Source organism: Callorhinus ursinus, unplaced genomic scaffold (genome assembly GCF_003265705.2).
Source record: "Callorhinus ursinus isolate GAN/ISIS: 27379988/994484 unplaced genomic scaffold, GSC_fseal_2.0 scaffold15, whole genome shotgun sequence".
In the NCBI taxonomy this organism is placed as follows: Eukaryota; Metazoa; Chordata; class Mammalia; order Carnivora; family Otariidae; genus Callorhinus; species Callorhinus ursinus.
In genome coordinates, this window is record NW_027397077.1 from 15804756 (window position 1) to 15827107 (window position 22352).

Below are 22352 nucleotides of genomic sequence, written 5' to 3' on the forward strand. Positions count from 1 at the left end.
TACTCAATCTTCAAGAGATCATAGGAATTCTCCTGGACCTGAATCTATGGGATAGAAATCTTTAAGGGAAAAGCAAAAACAAAACTGATGGCATATACTTTGTGCACATGACATAAGGTAACTGTTCTCAAACTGTCAACTACTCTTAACAGTAGGGTAGTCGCTCTGCTGTGAAGTCACAAAAAAGGTGGGCGGATGGGTGAATCAAACCAACTTGGGGTGGGCAACAGGGAAAGTCCTGCCAAAGATGCCAGGATATAGCTGGGACACTAATGTCCTCACTGGCCTCTCCCCCTTTTCTTCTCCTGAAGATTCTCTACATTATGATCTCTCTCGCTCGCTCACTCTCTTTTTCTCATAGCTGGCTTTATTTTGTCCATGGAAACGTCTTCCATATAATACCACATATTCTCTCTTATCTGAAAACATGTCATAGCCTCCCATCGTGGGTATGATGTAGTTACACATCTATAGCTGGGGTTCTTCACTGCCTTTATGTCTACTTTGAGGACCTGGGTAATATTTGGATTCAAAACGTGATATTAGCCATCGGAGCAAGTCCATGAGGTTCAGGGCGACACTCTACACACCATGCTGTCATGACTTCTGCAAGAGCTGCCGGAAACCCAGGAGAGGAAGACACATGCATTTATGGGATACTGTGAGGGCAAGTGCCCTGGGGCTCCCCCGATAACCACCCCCAAATGCACGAGATGTGGTGTGGTTGGTTAAGGGGAGAAGGGCTGTGGTGGAGTGTGGTGGCTGAATTGGAAAGGGTTGGGAATGGGGAGTGTGTGGGGGGAAAGCATGGAGATGCCACGTTACTTTTGATGAGCACTGACTCTCAACTGCCTGGTTCCGAAACAGTCAGTAAAATCCCCTCAGGCCTTGGGGTACGGATTCCCTCATGAACTCTGTCTTGTGTCCCAAAGTGGCCTCAACAACAAGAGGTAGATCCTGGCAAGCCATTCACACCACTACCATCGGGGTGGCTGTAGGGCCCTGATGGAGGGACTCAAGCCTTACTCCAGGCTCTACTCCCCTCCACTTCTCTGAACTCCTCCTTCTGGTTGCAGCTCCCCAGATGTGCATCCATACTTAGCCTCTCAGCCTGAATCTGGATATGTGGCCCTTCCCATGGGCCACCCCTTTGGCTCTTAGGCAAACATTGATCTTGTCCTCCATCCTTTCAGAGATCTTTGGAATCCACATCCTGGGCATCTCTCATGAACTACCTTCTTCCCAACATTCCTGTGCTCAAACTTGATGCCCCAAACCCGGCTTGAGCCCAGGTCTCATTTTCACCTCCTGACAGACCTGCAGATGACATTTATCAGACTGTTGGCTAAATATTCAACCAACAATGGGAATGGTCAAAGGAAATCATATTTACAAGAAGAAGGCTTTCCTTGAACAAAACAGAAGCAGAAGAGCAGTTCTCCTTTTTCCAAGAGACTTCATGTGTCCATTCCTTCACAGCAGCGTTTTCCAGGTCCCCAGCTGCCTGGTTCCCTCACCTCCCCAGCAACTCACTCCTCTTCTAGGACTCTCCCTTGGGGGCTCTGCCTCAGGGACTAGATACCTAAACTGGTTCCAACCAGAATGCTGAGCCCACTCTTTGGAGCAGGGACCTGCCCTCCTATTATACTAGTAACAAGAAAAATAAGGCATCACAATAAATCTGCAGGTGCATCCCAGAAAGCACACGGCTTTGCTCAGATTTTACTCCTCGCATCGGAAACCCTTGCTCAAAGCAGGCAGCAAAGCGGAAAATGCCAATCGGTAGGAGACCAGGGCTCAGGGCTTAAAGAGGGAGAAGGCCAGCAAGTGCCAAGCATTTTCAGGTTGACAGAAGTCAAAGAATTTGTTTAGGGCTGGGACCACAGGGAGATTAGGCAGCTGGATAGGAAGCAGACAAAGAAATATTCTCAACCTCAAATAAATCAGCATGGAAATTGGAGGATTTCTACCTTAGGGACAGAAAAGGAAGAACACTAACACCTGTTCTATTTGAAATGCACCCCCCACCCTTCTCCCAGCCTCTCTCTGCATGGAATACAAGAGGGACCCTTGGGGACCTTCCCTTCAATGAGAACCATTGAATGCAAGTGGAAGTCAAAAACTATTCTCCTCGGCTAAACTGCAGAAGCCGCTTCCCCCGGCACCTGGCTAAAGGCAGCAGGGCTGCCCCCCACACCTGCACTTCACAGTGGCTTTTTAGAGACCTTGCAACTCTCTTGCAAGCACAGAGACCAGCCCTGGAGGGGCAGAAGGCTCTACCACAGGAATTCCTCTATCCCCAAACATCCTTCCTTGGCTACACAGAAGTCCCGGCTCAACAGAACTTACACAGCCCTGAAAGCCACAGGTAGCCCAAGGAAGAGACCAGTGGGGACAGATGCAGCTCTGAAGCCGGCCTGCCTGTGTGTGAATCCTCATCCCGCCACTCACTCCCTGTCTGACCTGGGGCAAGCTATCTGACTTCTCCAGGCCCCGGGTCCTCATCGATAAGACAGATGTAACATTTTATAAATCTCACAGCAGACCCCCAACCCTGAGAATTAGGAATAAATTACATAAAACAAGTCCTTAGCAAAGGTCTCGTGCACAGCAGGTACTCTTTAAATGTTAGCTATGATTATCATTTTTATTCCATTGCCAACTTCAAAAAATATTTTTCATTCTGAGAGCATTATAGATTCAAAGGAAATCACAAAAATAGTGAAGAGAGATTGAGAGTCGTGTCCCCTTCCCCTAGTTTCTCCCACTGTGGGACAATGTGGTGTGGGTGGTACCACGCAGCGAGGGCACCACGTCAAGCCCGGGAAAGTGACTCTGACACAACATGTGTACAGCTCTGAGTCATTTTAGCACGTGTGTAGATGCATAAACACCACCGTACTCCAGAGACAGGACACATCCATGAAGGCAAAGCCCTCCTTTGTGTCCACTCACAGTCACGATCACCCCTACCGCCTTTAACCCCGGCAGCCTCTGAGCCATGTTCTCTGCCTTTATAACACCATTCTTTAAAGAATGCTCTGTAAATAGAATCACATGTTATTTGACCTTTTGAGGTTGGCTTTTTTTTCCCCCCGCTCAGCCCTCGAGATCCATCCATGCTGTGGCAGGTATCAGTCATTCACGCCTTCTCATTGCTGAGTAGATGTCCATGGTAGAGATGTACCACGTTTTTTTTTTTTATTTTATTTATTTTAAAGATTTTATTTATTTATTTGAGAGAAAGAATGAGAGATAGAGAGAGAGCACATGAGAGGGGGGAGGGTCAGAGGAAGAAGCAGACTCCCTGCCGAGCAGGGAGCCCGATGCGGGACTCGATCCCGGGACTCCAGGATCATGACCTGAGCCGAAGGCAGTCGCTTAACCGACTGAGCCACGCAGGCGCCCGAGACGTACCATGTTGTTGAACTACTTCCTCACTGAAGGACCTCACGGTGCTGTCCGCTTGTGGCTACTACAAATAAGCTACTCTGAACATTCATACACGAGTTTTTCTGGGCATGTATGTTTTCATCTCTCTGGGGTAAATGCCCAGAAGTGTAATTGCTGGCTAAGGACACGTTTGGTTTTTAGATTCCCACCAGAGAGATTCAGTTTCTCTGCAACCTTGCCAGAATTCTGTGTTGTCACTTTACTTTATCTGTTCTTACCTGTGTGTAGTGATATGTTGGTGTGGTCTTAATTTGCATTTCCCTGAGGGCCATGAAGCTGGCATCCAACTCGTTAGTTCAGAGAATGAACACCAGGGGTGATATTGCCCCCAAGCATGGCTAGGCCAGCCAGGGAACATGTAGACCCAGGCCCAAGACACAGGAATGCCTGCATGTCAATCAAAGTAACACGAAAAAATGTAACCCCCCCTAGCTTACACATGTACAAATAGTTTAAGCGTGTACAGGGAGCCAACCAACACTATCCTGAGCTCCTAGGCACCAGATGCACTTAATGAAATCTCTAACATAAAGAACAAAGACATTTTGCAGATTCTCAGTCTTTTGCGATGGAACAGACCTCCATGGGACCAGAGAAGGCAGCACCAGAAGCAAGTTAAGTAACATCTGTAAACGACTTAATGGGTCTCCAAATAACTGCATCGACTTTCTCAGAAGACTCTTGTCCCAAATTTTTCCCTTAAGAACCCCCACTTGTAAGCCATTAGGGAGTTTGAGACTTCGAGCATTAGCTCCCCATTCTCCCGGTGGCACCACATCAAGAAATAAGCTATCTTTCTTCCCTGCAAAAGCTCCACATCAGTGTTTCGGTGGCTTGCTGTGCATCAGGTGGAGGAGCTTGTGTTTGGTTTCATGACAGCTGGTGATGTCAAACAGCTTTTCATGTGCTTTGTTGCCATGCTATGCTCTTGTTGGGGAAATGTCTCTTCAGGCCTTTTGTCCATTTTCTAATTGGATTTTTCTTTTTTTTTTTTTTCCTGTTTTACAGGGTTTTGAGAGTTCTCTAACATTCTAGATATGAGTCTTTTAATCAGTAACTTTTTAAATTTCAGGACCCCTTCCCTGGTCCCTTTAGCTGGAGATCATCTCTTCTTTCCCTCACTTCTTTATAGAGGTTTCCCAGGGGATCTCTGTCCCTGTCTACTTGGGCTCTTCCACAGACAGAATTTCTCGCCCCCTGACTCCTCTATATGCCCTCGGGGCTTGCTAAGCGGGGGGCACCTGGCTGGCAATTTCATTAATGTCCACCAAGTGACTGTATGAAAGCTACCTGGATTTTCATGCAGTGACTCAACCTGGTTCTGAAGCAGAAACCATGGTTACCATGGATATAGAGACTCAGGATAGATGTAAATCATTTAATACCATGGAAAGGATAACTAATTACAAGAAGAAATACACACACTCTGATGTGTTAGTGATTAATTTCTTCTCGGCTCCCATACTTCTGGCTAACACGGAAACACAGCACCGTTTATTGAAGAGTATCTATTTATGCCAACCTGTGGCTCACATTTGGCTAATTTAGCACACATTCATTTCAGAATGTGTGATCTGTGGGCTGTGTTTACATACGAACATCATATGCAAAACACAGGCAATTGTTTAGCGCTTCTAACCTATTTCTAGCCTTCCATTTAATTAGTGAGAGTTGCTGAGGAGAATGCAACCCGGCATAAAACAAACAGCTACCTTCTCTACAAATCACAACAATGCATAATTAGACAATGAGATACCTGAGCTGTGTAGAGTCGTTTTGCCAACAGAATTAAAGCTGCAAAGAAGACCAAGTCGCGGGGGGTGGGGATGGTGGTGGTCATGGAAGGAGTACAGGTAAGGAGACGCAGGGGTGGACTCTAGCGCTTCCTCCTGGCCCCGCTGTGCCTCAGTGTCCTCGCTGGGTATAAAATAAAGACAATAACAGAACAGTCTCCCCCTCTCTTTCTCCCTCTGCCATGGATGTTCTATGGATCACAAGTAAATAATAGAGACAAAACAAAAAAACAAATAAAAAAAACCTAACTTCGTCTTTGTTAAAGGAAAGGCACAACATAAAATATAAGAATTATCACTGCAGTTAGTTAAGAGGATTTTATTATTTTGGTCTTACATGACAGAAGAAAAACAACTACCATTCAAGGAGCCTCTCTGTGATCCACGCCCACCTCCCTCCTGACCTGGTCTCTCATCCTCCTGTCCTTGTTCATACATGCCAGCCACCATGACTTTCCTCCCTTCCCCATGATACCAGGTACACTCTAGCCTTGGGGATTCCATACTTGCAAATGGCCGCAGCACAGAGAAGCTTTCCCCTGTGCTGCCCTCTAATCAAAACTGCCCCTACTACTGGGTATTTACCCCAAAGATACAAATGTAGGGACCCGAAGGGGTACGTGCACCCCAATGTTTATAGCAGCAATGTCCACAATAGCCAAACTGTGGAAAGAGCCAAGATGTCCATCGACAGATGAATGGATAAAGAAGACGTGGTATATATACACAATGGAATATTATGCAGCCATCAAAAGGAATGAGATCTTGCCATTTGCAACGACGTGGATGGAACTGGAGGGTGTTATGCTGAGTGAAATAAGTCAATCAGAGAAAGACATGTATCATATGACCTCACTGATATGAGGAATTCTTAATCTCAGGAACAAACTGAGGGTTGCTGGAGTGGTCGGGGGTGGGAGGGATGGGGTGGCTGGGTGATAGACATTGGGGAGGTTATGTGCTACGGTGAGCGCTGTGAATTGTGTAAGACTGTTGAATCACAGACCTGTACTTCTGAAACAAATAACGCAACATATTTTAAGAAAAAAGAAAAAGAAGATAGCAGGAGAGGAAGAATGAAGGGGAGTAAGTCAGAGGGGGAGATGAACCAGGAGAGATGATGGACTCTGAAAAACAAACAGGTTTCTAGAGGGGAGGAGGGTGGGGGGATGGGTTAGCCTGGTGATGGGTATTAAAGAGGGCACATTCTGCATGGAGCACTGGGTGTTATGAACAAACAATGAATCATGGAACACTACACCAAAACAAATGATGTAATATATGGTGATTAACATAACAATAAAAAATTTAAAAAAAAAACTGCCACCCACTTCCTTTTTACATCACCTCTTTAAATTTCTTCCCATTCCTTACCACCATCTGAAAGCATTTTGTATATTCGTCTCCTTGCTTTATTTCCCCCTTCCCTACTACCTTCCAGACTGAGGAACAGCCAACTATGACTTCAGATGAGTTCTCTATAGTCCCCTGATTTCCTCTGGGACAGACATCTCAGGCACCGGGAGGAAAAATCTTCCTTTCACTTCACATACTTTGGTAAAACATGTTTAGTTCTAACACTGGGAGCCATTGTCTTCAAGTGGCGTTTTCAAGAGCCCCCAGGATTCTGCATTCCATAAATAAGACAACTTCATATGAGGAAATAGTAGTCATCATAGGAACAGTATTAGGTTGGACTATATGAAATGGCTGAGATTTGCTGTTTTGACCTGACTGCTTTCCTGTGGTTCAACACAGTAACAAGGAGTGTGGGAGGAGACTTTGCTAGATGCCTAGCTTTGTGTTAAGGGTTTGAAGTCACATTAGCTCGTTCACTTCTTACTGCAATCCTCTAACCTGGGTATTATAAGCATCCATGTGTTATAGATGAGAATACCAAGGGTTAGGGAGGTTAAGGGATTTGTCCAGAGAAGAAGTGCAGGCTACTATCCTAACCCTATATGATCCTGGAGAAAATCTTATGTGTTCCCTTTGAAGGGACTAGTGTGCATTCAGCTGGGATCACAGCCCAGAAAGGATAGTGGGCCACACAATCTCATGGTCTCTCCCCTTGACTGAAGGTTGAGAGGTGGCTGGAGGGTCACAGGTGCCCAGAGGACTAGAGGTGGCTGAGGCATTATAAGCTAATGTTTACCTCATCATCAGGGTTCTTTGGGTAAAAGACAATCAGCAGAAAGTGCTTAAATACACTTTGGGGACAAACGATTTAGTGGGGAACATACATCGACCGCTCATCTAAGGAATGTGTGAGCACTGAAGGGGAAGACTGTTAACCCAAGAACATCTGGGATCTGAGACTCTAAGGGTGGACTAAAAGGACACTCCAGGTCGGGGAACAGCCTGAGCAAACACCTAGGAAGAAGAGTATCTGACATATAATAGGCACATCCAATAAAAGTCTTACTGAAGGTATGTGTGTTGGACATGCTCATGTGGAATATCAACTCAAGGCCAGATTGGGATTAAGAAGTGCAGGTGTTTCAGGGCTTCCTTTTGGAAGTTTCTTATATTAGTAAAGTCTCAGAATTCTAGGAGGGACTTCGAAAAGTTTCTTCAAATTCCTTTCTTTTAAAAATGAGGAGAGCAGAGCTCCAAGGTTACTTGCTAGGTCCAGAAGTAAGAGGAGAACTCAGAACTGTTCTCAAAGGCAATCACTTTAAATTTAAATGTTTATCATTGTAGTCTGAATTTAAGGGATGAAATTGACACTGGCATTTGCTACTTTTCTGCATCAATACCGTTAAGGGAGTAAAATGGTGAAGAATTCAGACCCTTGAGTTGCCAGCTTCAGTTGTGAAAGCTGAGCTGGCCACTTACAAGCTGTGTGGTCATGGTTAGGACCCTAGCACTCTGAGTTTCAATCTTCTCCTCTGTGCTATGGGGATCATAATAGTGTGTCTCAGAGTGGTTGTGAAAGATTTGGTCAGATCATGCAACAAAATGGCTCTTACCAAGGTCATCAGTGATGACAGCTGCCAAATTTAATGGACACTTTTTGGTCCCTAACCCACTTGACTTCTGGACAGCGGTGTCTGACACAGATGGTGACTCTCCCCTAAATGCCCCTTTCCCCCCACCCAACTTGGGACCTAGGATGACCTTTCCTGGTGTTACTTCCTCTCTGGATACTCCTCAGTCTTCTTTGCTGGCCTCTCTTCTACACAAATTCTTTTTTTTTTTAAATATTTTATTTGTTTATTTTTGAGAGAGAGAGAGAGCATGAGTGGTGGGGAGGGGTAGAGGGAGAAGCAGACCCCCCACTGAGTGGGGAGCCTGATGCCGGACTCGATCCCAGGACCCTGGGATCATGACCCAAGCCAAAGGCAGATGCTTAACCAACTGAGCCACTCAGGCACCCTCTTCTACACAAATTCTAAATGTTGGAGAACCTAAAGGTTTGGTTCCATAGCCTATCACCTCCTCTAGCAACATACTTTTCCTTGTCGATCCCATTCAGTCCCATTATTTTACGTATCATCCAAATACTGATGACACACACTTTTATATCCTCAATGACCTACTTCCTTGATCTCCATACTCAAATGTCAAACTATCTACTTGAGATCCTCATGTGGATGTCATGGAAGAGTCTCAAACCAACATGTCAAAATGGAACTCTCCATTGCCCAATCTCCAAACTTAATTCTTCCCCATCTTGGTAAATTCTTCCCTCTACTCATCCACTGGTCAAGCCAGAATCTACAAGTCATTAATAACTCCTCCATATCCCTCTCTCCCAACATCTGTCACTAAATCCTAAGGATTTCACTTCCAAAATACATGTTAACGCTGTATTCCTTTCTTCTCTACCAACACCACTGTCTCTCGTCTTGGTGACTGCAAATGGCCTGCGAGTAGGCTCCTGACTCGAGTCTTATACCTCTATAGTCATTTCTGCACACAGCAGCTAGCATAACTTTTAACAAATGGAAAGCAGATCCCAGTACTCTCTTGTGTCACATCCTTCAGGGGCCTCCTGTTGCTTATAGAATAATGAAATCACAAATAAGTCTTCTAATTTTTCTAGGATCTACTCACAAAACTCCTTTAGTACCATTTTCTTCTTTGGTCATTATTCTGCACTCCTTCTTGCCTGCTTCCCATTGCTCAGGTAAACCATGCTTTCTTGAGTCAGGACCCTCACATGTTGTTCATTCCTTAGCCAGCAAACTCTTCTTCCTTAACCTGGTGTTTAAGAGATTCAGTTTGTGAGTCAAACTGTCTTACTGCTTGTGACTAGGGACAGTCTCCTTAGTATTATGTGCCTTACTTTAATCATCTGTAAAATGGGGATAATAATATTATTTATATCATATGGTTGTAAATAATGAATGAAATAAAATATATATTGAGAGTAGTACCTGGCATAAATGAAACACTTCACAAATGCTGCTATCTTAACAAAAAATTCCTAGCATCCTTCGGCTTTCAGCTTAAATGTTACTTCTTAAAGAGTCCCTACTTATTCTAACTCCCAGTTTGAATCCAACCTGTTTTTATAGAATCAACCTTAATCAGTCAGCAAATATCTGAGTCTTACTATTCATTTCTGCCACACTATACTCTTAAGTTCCCCAGAACAGGAACCTCATCTGTGTTTCCTTCAGTCCTTGTAATTCAGTCCTCAGAATTTTGTACAGGAGTAGAGAGAACATAGTAGGCACTCAGTGTAATCACTGAATTGTGTCTCCTTCCCCAAATTCATACTTTGAAACACTAACCCCCAGTGCTTTTGAATGTAGCAATATTTGGAGATAGGAACTTTAAAGGGGAATTAAGATAAAATGAGGTCACTACGTTGGCCCTAATACAATGTGACTGGTGTCCTTATAAGAAGAAATTTGAATACACAAATAGACACCAAGAAAGTGTATACAAGAGAAAAGACCATGTGAGGACCTTCTAGCAAGAAGGCAGCCGTCTGCAAGCCAAGGAGAGAGACCTCAAGAGAAACCAAACCTACCAACATATTGATCTTGAATTTCTGACCTCCAGAACTGTGAGAAAACACAGTTCCGTTGTTTGAGGCATCAAGTCTGTGATATTTTGTTATGTCTGCCCTAGCAAACTAATACACTTAGTAGACACTCACTAAATTGAATGAACAGATGAATGTGCCCATGCCAGCCCAGCTCCCAGCACGTGGTCTGTATGCCAAAAAGGTTGACTCCTGTTCTTGATATAATGATGGCCTCCATAATAATGACTCACTAGTAAATCCACCCAATGTACATTGCTCAAGTGGACAGAAAAAAAAAAAGTGTTAGTGGCACTTAGTGCTTCTCAACTGTGATACTGAAGTAGAATATAAGTAATTATGAAGAGCTGAGACCTTTCTTTATGAGCAACCAAATACCACTCTTAGGGATTCTCTCTGTTTACTAATGGGCACATGTTGGAACTTGGCCATTTTTTCTGACAGACCCTTGGATATATAACATGGAAGGTAGGCATTTCATACTCAGTAAACAAATATTACTCGGACATGAAAGCAAAACTAGAAATAAATAAGTAGAATATTGTACCTCCAGCATACTAGGCCAGGTGTTTTCATAAATATATCCTTGAACATGGACACATGTGTGTGTGTCTTAGTAGATACGTGTGAGATATATGTGTATATATACATTTAATTTTCCACTGAAGGTGACCACACCATATACTATCATAGGATCTCAAGCAAGACATTTAGCATAGGTAGCCATATGACCCACATCTACCAAACTGCCTTCAAAATAAAGCCCTTCTATAGCTGGAATATGTACCTGTCACAGACAACTGGGGGGATATCTAAAATCGTGACAAATCACAAGACCTGGCACAGTTTTTGACAGTAGTACCATCTCTTATATGGCAGTCCCTTACAACAGAGCTTCATATGAATGCAACCAATTCAGCAAGTTATTGGCTCATTATATGAAACAGCATGTATATTGATTCTTATAATAGATCTTGGAATTAAAACACATGATCCCTTTAGAAGGACTGTGAAGAATCACCAAGCTGATGATTTGACAGTGAGTTCTCACTGAAATAGCACAGGCTGTGAGAGAAAAGGTAGATGACTTCTATGTTGAAGAAAACTCTCCTCTTACTCACTGATTTTTTATTGAAGAAAGAAATATGTAATGAAGTAATATAATTAGGTATCTCCCATAAGTAAGGGGAGATAAACAAAATGAGGAATAGCAAAAAGGTTTTGTGCAGAGTGCCAGTGCCATTCAACTAGCTGCTGCTATGTAGAGGGTTGTATTGAGAAGTCTGAGCTTGAAAGGAAAAACTGCCTTGGTGGAATAACGATGTGTTCTATGATTGTGAAATTGACAGGAGGAGATGCCTGTTATGTGTTGTCTATCCTAGAACAGATGTCTCTAAGTTCCTTTCCAGTGTTAACCTTCTATGCTCTTCTCTTTTCTCTTCATCCCTCACTTTTGCTCTTATGATTGGGATAAACATGGTAAAATCTCCTGAGAATCCCAACATGCTCCTCTGATGCAAAGTAAAGCAACTGGTCAGTCTCAGCTCTCAGTCCAGGACTCAAAACACTAACTTTACTCTCCATCTACTGTCATTTTAATTATGTGTGGCTTTGGTATATGCATTGAAAAGCAGTACCAGAATGCTGACTGTTACTCAAGTAATTAAACTAAATTATGACAGACAAGATGAGATAGATACTAGAGACTCAGATTTGTGAATGACGTCCAGGATTCTCTCCTCTGATATGAGATAGATAGACGAGGCACCATCAGTATAATCCTATTTGCATGTGGAATTATAATAGCCAGAGAGCAATGTAGTGAGAATGGTTCCATGCTCTGCTCTATGTATGGGGTGGTGACAGTGATCCTCATCAGCATCAAAGCTATGAAATTCATTCTCTAGTTCTCTGACACTTCTTGATCATTGCTATAACTACCATTTAATAATGTCTCAGTATGAAAAGTCAGTGGGCCACGACAGTGAGAACAGACTATTTCGTGTAATACTTTCAACCAGTGCACCTATGAGACATTATTGTCTCTATAGAAAAATGCAGTTTAGGAAGGGTAAATAACTTGTAATAGAAGATTAACAAACTAACACTAAAGCACTAACTAAAACGAAAGCACTAACAAAAGCGCTTTGACTTGAAACCCATGTTTGTAATCATTTGGCATACTGTCTCTCATTTCAATGCATAAGACATGCAGCAGTACTGGGCAGGGGGGTGATAAATCTCACAAAAGGTAATTTGGGTTATTCGTCCATTCATCCATCCACCCACGCATCTATCTATTTATTCACACATTCATTCTTGCTTCAACAGATAGTCACCATGTACCTATCGCTGTAGTTGGTGGTAGGACAGAGTAATGAGCAAAGCAGAGAAGGTGCATGACCTCAAGGAATTCACAGTCTAATGGAAGAGGAGACATTAATCAATGATGTGACTGTGTAATCATAAATTGAGATCATGCTCTGAAAGAAATGAGTAAGTTCAATAGGAGCACATGACGAAGGAGGCTGACTTCAGCTGGGAGTCCCGTCTAAGGAAATGAGGCCTGAGATGTGAACTGAAAAGCAAATCTACACTGATTAGATAGAAAGGAGGTGGGGAATAGAAATGGAGCACTGCAGAGGAAAGAACAGAATATATAAAGGCCCAGGGAAGGAAGGAACATGAAATGTTCAAAGAGCTGACGGTCAGTGTGGCTGGAAGAAGTCCGTGAAGGAAAGAGTAATGCGAGAAGAACCTGGTAAAGGTCAGACCACTTTAAGGAGCATGGAACAGCAGTGGGAAACCATGGAAGGATTTGAGAGAGGGAGGGGATAGTGGGGTGGCAGCAACTGTTCTTTTTCATAATCAACCAGACTTTAGGGATATAAATAATATAGAAGCACGCTAGAACTAGAATGGGCATACAGCAACCAGTAAATAGGTTACTCAGATAAGAAAGGCTGATAACTTGACTAGCTGGTGCCATCGTGATGAGGAGAAATGGAAGAATCTAGGGAACATAATGATGTAAAAATCTAAGGATCTTACTAATGGATTGGATCGGGAAAGATAAAAAAGCAGGTGGAATAAAGGATAATCTCAAAGTTTCTGATCTGACCCAGAAACTCCAGAAGGCGGCCGTGTTGACTTTGAGATACCTTTAGGGCACCTGAGTGGAAAGGCCTGTAAGACGTTGGGTTGTAGGGTAGGGGTGAGAAAAGAGGTCTGGAATGGAGATAATACCTTGAGAGTCCCGTGCATAGTTAGAGATGGTGGTTGAGGCCTGGGGAAATCAATAGAGAAGGGATACTATGAACAACAATGTTCAGGGGAACTTAGGCAAAACATGATTGTCAATCACTATATTCTTCTAATTCACATTCTCCCTCCGTTATGATTATCTGCAGCTTTCTTTTTCTCCCATTTTATTTTTTTATTTTTTTAATTTAACTTAATTTAATTATGTTATGTTAGTCACCATACAATACATCATTGGTTTTTGAGGTAGTGATCCACGATTCATTGTTTTTGTGTAACACCCAGTGTTCCATGCAGTATATGCCCTCCTTAATACCCATCACCAGGCTAGGACCTCTATTTTCTTTTACAGTTCCCTTCATTCTATTTTTCTCGATTGTTTTACATGTCTTATTTGACACTAAATATGTCTACGGCTACTCTAACTATTGTGAAATGAGAAGAGAGAGGATCAATCACTAGCCTTCAGAAGAACCAGAAGAGACTCCAAGTGGTCCAATAACCCTGGCAGCTAATGCAGCAAGTAACAGATTAAATTTACTAATAGTGCATTCAAAGGAATGCTCCTTCTTGAGACTCTAAGATGATTCTCGCTGCCTTTCTATCATGAATGCCAAAATGTTTGAAAGTTGGGGTGGGCGAGGACTGGGCCCAGAATTGGATGCCTAAAGGATTCCCCAATGTTCAGTTTTAGGGTGGAGTCAATTCACCATGGCTGAGTAGAAGATTCAAAGATGTTAGCACACATTAGCTACTAGAACCATTTTTCTCATGTTCAAGCTTACTGCTTGAGTGATTTATGCTTGAAATGATATGCAGTTATGGAAATAGAAATGTAAAGATGAAGCAATCCCCAATGGCAAAAACTCTGAGATGTGAAAATGCATGTACTAAGTAATGAGTTTAATTACCAAATAATTAATACTAAGCACTCAAATTTAACCAACCCCTGTTTCTACAAGGAAGGAAATAATTTCATTGTTCTCACTGCCCTCTATTATACTTTTTACATTATCTTAAAGCCCACTTTTTCATATTTTTCCTATGCTGGGCTATGAGCTTATTGAGAGACAGAATAGTGGTGTCTGGTTATGTATTTTTTTTTAATCCTCTAGGTCTAGTACAGTGTCTAGAACATAACAAATTAATTAATACAACCAAGTGAAGCAAGCCTTCTCAATTCACAGTCGAATCATTCCACAAAATAATTACTTTGAATTTTTTCTAAAAATGAAACCATGGAGATGTACCATTAAAAGGCTTTAGAACTAAAATGTTTAATTCAATAGCCCTGACTGCATCCAAACAAAAGGAGCTATATCATTCATATCTTCCTCTTGAAAGCCAACCCATATGGTGAAATCATTTATATGGAATATTAAAATGGGGAATAGAATCAGCCTTCTGTTTTTGGCAAAAGTGCCATCAACTAAAGCTGGGGCTTCTGGAATATAATTAATATTGCTTATTCTCATTTTTTTTTCTTAAGAGCTACTTTGTTTAAAGTTTAATCAAACCCAAAAGAAAGCATTACCTATTTATAGTAAACTGGTACTCTTCAGGATTACTTAATTTCAGCTAGTTCTAAGTGTCAAAAGTTTTGAAGAGCAGAAGACCCTAAATATGAAATAGGACATTCATGTGGTTGGGTGTGTGTGCTGGGGGCAGAGGTCTGTCAAGGAAAAATAAATTATTACTGTTCTAAGCAAAAAGATGGTTAATGAGATCCTAAATGACACACACTTGTTGACTACAAGGTTATAGAGGCTTCTTCCTTTCCATTGTTAAAGAGATATTTAAAGGTGAATGTCCCTTCTAACCCTAGATGGAAGTAATAGAAAACAGTATTTTCTGAGCACAATTTTCTTTTCCTTAAAAGTTTTATTTATTTGAATATTAAATTCCAACCTAAAGCAATTGTTCACATATTTGTTTGCTAGTTCAAGAGCACAAACATGATATGTGGGAATGAGGCTCACCATAAAGGATATAATAAAAGAACAACCAGATCTATCCATTTCCCCAATATACATTATGCATGTATTTTGAATTTTACATGGAACTCAGCACTGCTAATATCTTATTTCTAACAGGCCAGGGATAGTAAGAAAAGCAAAAAGTTTTGGTTGTGTTAAAGATTTTCTGGTTTTAGGTTGGTCAAAAATATTCAAAGCTCATGCAAGTTCATTCAAAGTCTAAGTGTGAATTCTATGGGTTAAATGTTACTACAGTTAGTTCCTGAAATTGTCCACCATTGTTTTTCTTTTTTGAGGGAGAGAAAGACAGAATGGGATTGAGAGACAAAAAAGAGAAACATCTATTGATTACCTACCATGTTTCAAGTATCTAAGTACTATATTTGGGACTTTCCTTTTTTACCCTCATTTATTCCTAAAAATTAAGTAGCTGAGGTTCTTATTCTTATTCAGTGAATAAGTGGTAGAATTCCAGTTTCAAAGAGCAATCTGTTGGACTCCAAAATGAGTTATCTTTCCATAAAGTTATGCTACAAACTGGAGAAAATGGTTCATCTTTAAAATATCTTGTGAAGAAATCAATGGAGTTTTCACAGGAATATAGGCAAGCAAATTAAGAGAACATGATTTAAAATGTTGGATGTGAATTGGTAAACAGATGCATGTCACTAAAAAGTCACATTTTTCATCATAATAGTTCTCTGTGTGTTGGCAAAGACCCCAGTAAAGTTGTTTTTAAACAACAGAAGTACAGCTGGTTAACAAGGGAATAAATCTGGTCAACCAAGTAAGACTTTCAATTCATTTAATGCCAATTATCTGTATGGAATTTTTCATTTTTTTAAATAAAGCAACCCATAAGTAAGCTGACCCATAATATTTTTTTGTATTTAATAACTGTAATATTTAGGTCAACCTCTTTACTAATACCCTGTATATTAATCATGGTAAAAGCTAAAATATGTTATACTAAAATTGATCTTAGACACCTTACACAGGAGTATGTAAAAGGAACATTTGAAATTAGCTGGAAATTTGTGGGTATTTCAGAAACAACATACCGTTCATGTTCACAAGTTCCTCTACTCTCCATGAAGAATACGCGGACCAATACTCATCAGCCATTAACCCATTACTTCTGTATAATACATGTCAGCTGATAAAGTATGTTCTGATTCATTATCCCATATGATGGGATATTTAACTCATTTCCAGTGTACAGCATTAAACTAAAAGAGTTTTTACTTCACATACAAAACTAGTTACTTACAATTTCTTCTCGAGTTTGATCAACTAGAAGAAAAAAGGCTCTCTCATTTTTTGGTGCAAATTATTTACAAAGTTCCCCACCAGAGTTCACAAAATAAATTATAATAGATAAATAGCAGCACTCAAATATTGTAAATAACAATGGAGGACACACATTTTTGCCTATTCCCAGTTAAAGGTGTCATCAGTTTCAAGTTCTGAATTTAGGTATTTAGAAAATTAATCACATGTTGCTGAACATAAATCTTAATTCCAGCGTGTATAAGCAGGAAAAAGTGCATTGTGTATGTATAATTATTCAGTGTTATTATTTTTAAAAACCCTATATATCATACCAAAACAAATCAATATAATGCCACCAATGTGAATATCATTAGGCTCAGCATCTTAAACTCAGCATGAAATCTACCAGACCATAAATTTGAAAGAAGAAATTCAACATCAGTCCCATAAATCAAATTAACATTAGGATAAAATCTATTAGAGCAAAAAGTCTTATTCAGGGGCAAATGGTATTCTCAGGGAGGGGAAAGAAAGTAGGTTTATGACACTCTGCTCTATTAACCTCAAATCTTAAGAAACATCTAAATAGGAGAGTTCCAAGTCAAGTAGATCAGAGGTAGCAAAACGATGTTTATATTGTGACACAAATCAATAACATATATTTTTAACAAAGCAATACTTCCTAAATTTATAATGTTTTAAATTGCCTAGCAGAACATAGCATGAATACAAGATATGGATGTAGGTATCTTTGTGTATAGGAAATAGAGATTCTATTAAGGAGATATATCTGACATAGACACATGCATATATATGTGAGAATATGTAGAATTATATACTAAATCTCACAGAGCTACAGAAATATCACCCTGCTTGTTTTATACATTATTATAAGAGAATATTATTTAAGACATGATAATATTTTTCTATTTGTTTAACTTAAATTATTTCATCTCTTGTAGAATTATGTCCTCTTGTTGCTAGAGAGTAAAATCTCTTGGTAGCATATGATGCTCGAAAATTTTGCATTAACACATCCATGAGGAACCAATTTTCTCTCACCCTCAAACAAGAAAAAGGGGTAGACCTTGCAGTTCTAACCTCCCACTGGGGTTTAGGTTTATTGGACAGAACCAGTGATTCTTAAAAGGAACTTTTAAAAGAGGATTAAGTCCAACTTCCAACCCACACAACATGTATGACTATAACTAAATTTATATTAAACGTGATATTCAACACTATCTTTAAATACTAAATACCCTTTTATCTCCAAATACAACTAGACCATCAGAGAAGAAGTTGAATCAGCTTCTCATTTCCTCCTTTCTGCTCTGTCAAGGAAGATGAACAAGTTGGAAAGAGCAAATCAAACTGGTGGCTCAGAGAACTGATGGCCAACATAGGCTAGGAAATGAGACTTCAACGGAACATGTCATCGTTTTAAAGGCCATTCCAAACTGGATGAATGGAAAGAAGTTGCAGATAGAACTGATGAACCGATGTGAGGTTTTCTGAGAAAATATCACTAAATTCAAAGGTGTCCAAAAAAGGATAACGCTAGAACTTGCAGATCAAAGTGTTGATCTGCTTTTGGGAGCCTGAAAGAATCACCATCATAAGCCAGGGTATCCAAACAGGGATGGCTGTAGTACTTAACCTTCTGTTGGGTAAATATGAAGATGGCACATGAGGGAAGAAGTAATCCTCTCTTGGTCCCCAGGCATAAAACTTGCAGTGGAAGCCTGGACTGGATTTTATCCTCACATCCACGTTGGCCAGGAACATTCATGCAACCTGTGCAACCCCTTCAAGTTGGTCCTTTGATCTAAATATTGTGTAAGCATAAATGCCCCTTTGTCAAAAGAACTAACTATAGCCTTAGAAGCTTGACAAAATCTGGGTAACATTCTAAAACACATTATTTTTAAATTGTTGGCAATAATTTGGCAAAGATCTTCACTAAGAATCAGCATGGCTCCCAGATGCATCCCAGTTTCTATGTCTGCAGGATAACCTCAAGGAATGCAACAAAATGCAATGAAAGGTATTTAGAGTTATCATAATTCTCCTTCAGGGAAGATCAAGGAAGAAAAGACTAAACAAAAAAAATAACGAAAAGAGAGGAGAAAAAAGGAAAAGGAGAAGGAAGGAGGAGGGAAGCCTAAGAAAGATGAAGGAGAAAAAAATGAGATACTTTAGGGGAAAAAAAGTAAGAAGGAATAAAGAAAAAAGAATCAGAGTATCTGTGAGGTGATGACACTCTCCCTCACAAGAGCCTTGCGAAGAATGTCACTTCCATCCAACAGAGCAGAATGCCAGAAAAAGTACTCTTTCAAAGGACTTGGGGGGCAGTTTTCCCATTTACCAATTTGAAGGGACAGTGAAATAAGGAAAAACACCATCTTACATCCTAGGGAGGCATTTTTAATGTACATGAAGGACTGTGGAGGGCAAACTTGCTTTAGGCTGCACCCACTGCTAACCTTGACTGTGTACTTTTCTACAAAGGTCAGGCATCCAGGACTCTCAGCTACAGGTGATGAGATGATACAGTTTCAATTTAATTTCATAGTATAAACTAGGGTTTTTTGATGAAGCAAAGGCCTGCTCAGAGAGAGGGCAGGGACCTATGTGAACCTCAAGCAGTTCAGGAAACCCAAACCTATTTGAGATGTGCTTTAGACTCAGGGTAACGGGCTAGTGGGAATAAACAACAAAACAAACAAAACAAAACAAAACAAACCAGGGTTGTACCCTTGAGATATCTCCTGGACGAAGGCTATGGAACCAAGAAGTAACCCCTCAACTGCTGATTCCAAAGATCAGATACCAGCACTTTCATAGCGCCTTCAACTATAGTTCTGTGGTTTCATTCCAACGTTCTCTTTCCTCCAAGAGACAGACAGAAATGGTGCCTCAGCTCTTTCAAACCATCACTGCCCATGACGTTTATTAACTGCCCAAGCCTGGAAGACGTGTGCCATGTGTGCCAAAGCACATTTCCCAAAACATGCTCCTATATACCAAAGCATGCTCTGTGAACAAAATGGCTTGCTGTCCAGTAAGGCTGAAGTTAAAGTCACAGTTATTTATTTACTGCTAGATTTCTCAAAGCCTTTAAGGTGCCAATGTTGCCTACAAATATCTAAGAGAGAAGCCAAGAATGCAACATTTCCCAAACGTTCTTCACCGGGGTATCTTAGCTTTTTAATTTTGCTAACCATCCTGACAGAGAAGTGATCTGTCCAACACATTTTGGGAAATATAAGATCAGCTAGATGGTGTGGGAAATCCATGTTTCTTGTATTGCTCACACATGGAACTCTTTGCACAAATGCATTATACTCCACGTGTAACCACGTCTCTCACTTGTATAAAACAACAGAAAGCCCTCTGTATCTAAATCCAAAAGGATGTGACCTGTTCTGTGCATATTTGTTGTGTTGCCTGAGAATATCTAACAATGTTTTTTCTACTCCAGTCTTCACACCATCATTCAAAAATAAAACAATCACATTGCATGTGATTCCGCTTCCTTCATTTGTATGTGGTACCAGTCTTCATGTGAAATTCCTTAAGAGTGTTTCTCAAAGAAAGTTTTGTTCATACAAAACAGCCCCCAAACCTCTATATTTGGGGACTCTAATATGAGATAAGTGGAAAAGTAAATGCTAATGTTTCATTAATCCCAATGCTTGCATTTCACCCCAACCTCTGCTGTGCTCTGCTATCTCTGAAGTGGCGTGTTTGCTTTTCAGTTCACCAAAAGCCCTGGTTAAACAAATGTTAAGCTAATGGGAACAGTAACAGTGTTTTGTGTAATTTGGGGCCATTACCAGCTACTTTATGCTTTATTTGTATACTCGTGTGTATTAAATGCATTTTGTTAAGTTCACCTGAGGATATTTTCCTTCAGCAGGGATAAATCCATACTGTCTTTAAGGTGACCTACATTAGTATAGCTGTATTCACACTAATATTTCCAGCAGTTCTTTCAAAATCAAGATATTTTCTTGACAGTAAAATAACAAAATATACTGTAGGCCCAATATTTCAGAGGCCACTGAAATTGTGTATAATAAGCCCAGCAAAAGGATCATTGAAGTTAACCAGCCTTGAGAATTTCAGCTATGCCACCTCCTTTGGTAAAACTATTTCTAATGCTTGTCATTTCAAAGGCACATCTCCCTCCAGCAAACTTGACCTTTCCTTTTCATTCCCACCCAGAGCACGACTGAGTGTCATTTTGCTGGGCACCCAGCTCCCTTCACCTGCCTTGTGTCTCATACATTTTCATTTATCCACACTCCTCGCCTAATACCATCACGCTCCCAAGTTTACCTCTGGGAGGACAAAAAGGATGGTCTTTATGAACAGATGGTCTTTTCAAGGAAAAGTAGTTACATTTCAATACAGATAAATGTACTGTAAATAATGGCCTTAAAAGAATTTAGCTCTTTAGGGGGAAAAATATGAGAGCACAAGATACTATTCTTTAATTACATGAGATTTTTTTCTTCCTTTGAAGACAATACCAATTCCTAATGAAGCATAATGAATCGTAAAGAGGCACCAATGCTTATTCCAACAGATGTTTATTGATTAGTGTTGACTGAACACAAACACAACGGAGTGCTGCTTGCTACCATCAGTAAGTGGTGGGAAGTAGCACTGACTCCCCCTCGTTATTTTACCTTCAAAGACAAGCTGACAAATCTATTTTGTCTTGAACAGCTGTGTTCTTATTTTTAAAGGGTTGGCTTACAACTAAGAAAGCAAGTGGAGGGAACAGCCTTTTGGTGTCCAATGTGTTATCTGGCAAGGACAGATTGTTTTAGGGTGCAATGAAAAAGATTTTTAATGAAACTACGTTTTAAACGAGCAGCATATGCTGAGTTTTCCCTTCTGCTCCTCATCCTGCCATTTGTTAATTTTTGTTATTGTTGTTCTCCGGGACTCCTAAATTTTTCACACAAGCTGTCTCGTCCGGCACTAACACAGCTTGGGGTGAATTATCACTCGGGATGCAAAAACCTCCAGCCTTCTTTTTTTTTTAATTCCCATATTTTCCACATTTAACCGGGGTTCACTGGTAAGCCAGTTGACTGAACGACCAAAGAAGAAAAATAAATTCTCCCTCTATGTTTGTTTTCAAAGCCCCGGAGTCTGAGACGTGACTTCAGGACATGTGTGGGCTCCTCAGCCACCTGAGCTGCACACAATCCCGGGGTCACAGCCCAGAACAGAGGTCTCGAGGAACTCTGAAATTGGGAATTAGGGCAAAATTTTTTCCCTTTAATACCATAATGCCTCCTATTAATTTAAACGATTCTCTGAGAGAATGATTCTGTGGCCCAGTTAAATATAAAGTTCAAGGAAATGAATTTCAGTCTTTGGCAATCTGAGTTCTATTTGAAAGCTGTCAGCATTACAAGATTAAAAAAAATACAGAGAACAAGAAAATCTTTGGACAGCTGGTACTTCGATAGATGCAAGAATTATATATATATTATATTTCTATTATATAGTAGTTTAAAGTATTTCATTATATATATTATAAATGTGAAGAAAATCTTTGGACAGCTGGTACTTCGATAG

The 22352-nt window shown here is 40.6% G+C and overlaps 1 protein-coding gene across 10 annotated transcripts in view; it reads right to left on the reverse strand.

Annotated features, from left to right (window-relative positions):
* FHIT (fragile histidine triad diadenosine triphosphatase) overlaps window positions 1-22352 on the reverse strand; it is a 1472419-nt gene that overhangs the window by 196164 nt on the left and 1253903 nt on the right. The window contains exon 7 of one of the 10 annotated variants that reach the window (XM_073901475.1): window positions 13492-13531. The exons of the other annotated variants lie outside the window; for them this stretch is intronic. Within the exon in view, the coding sequence (XP_073757576.1) occupies window positions 13492-13531 (40 nt within the window). The remainder of the gene's footprint in view (window positions 1-13491; window positions 13532-22352) is intronic. 10 annotated transcript variants of the gene reach the window in all.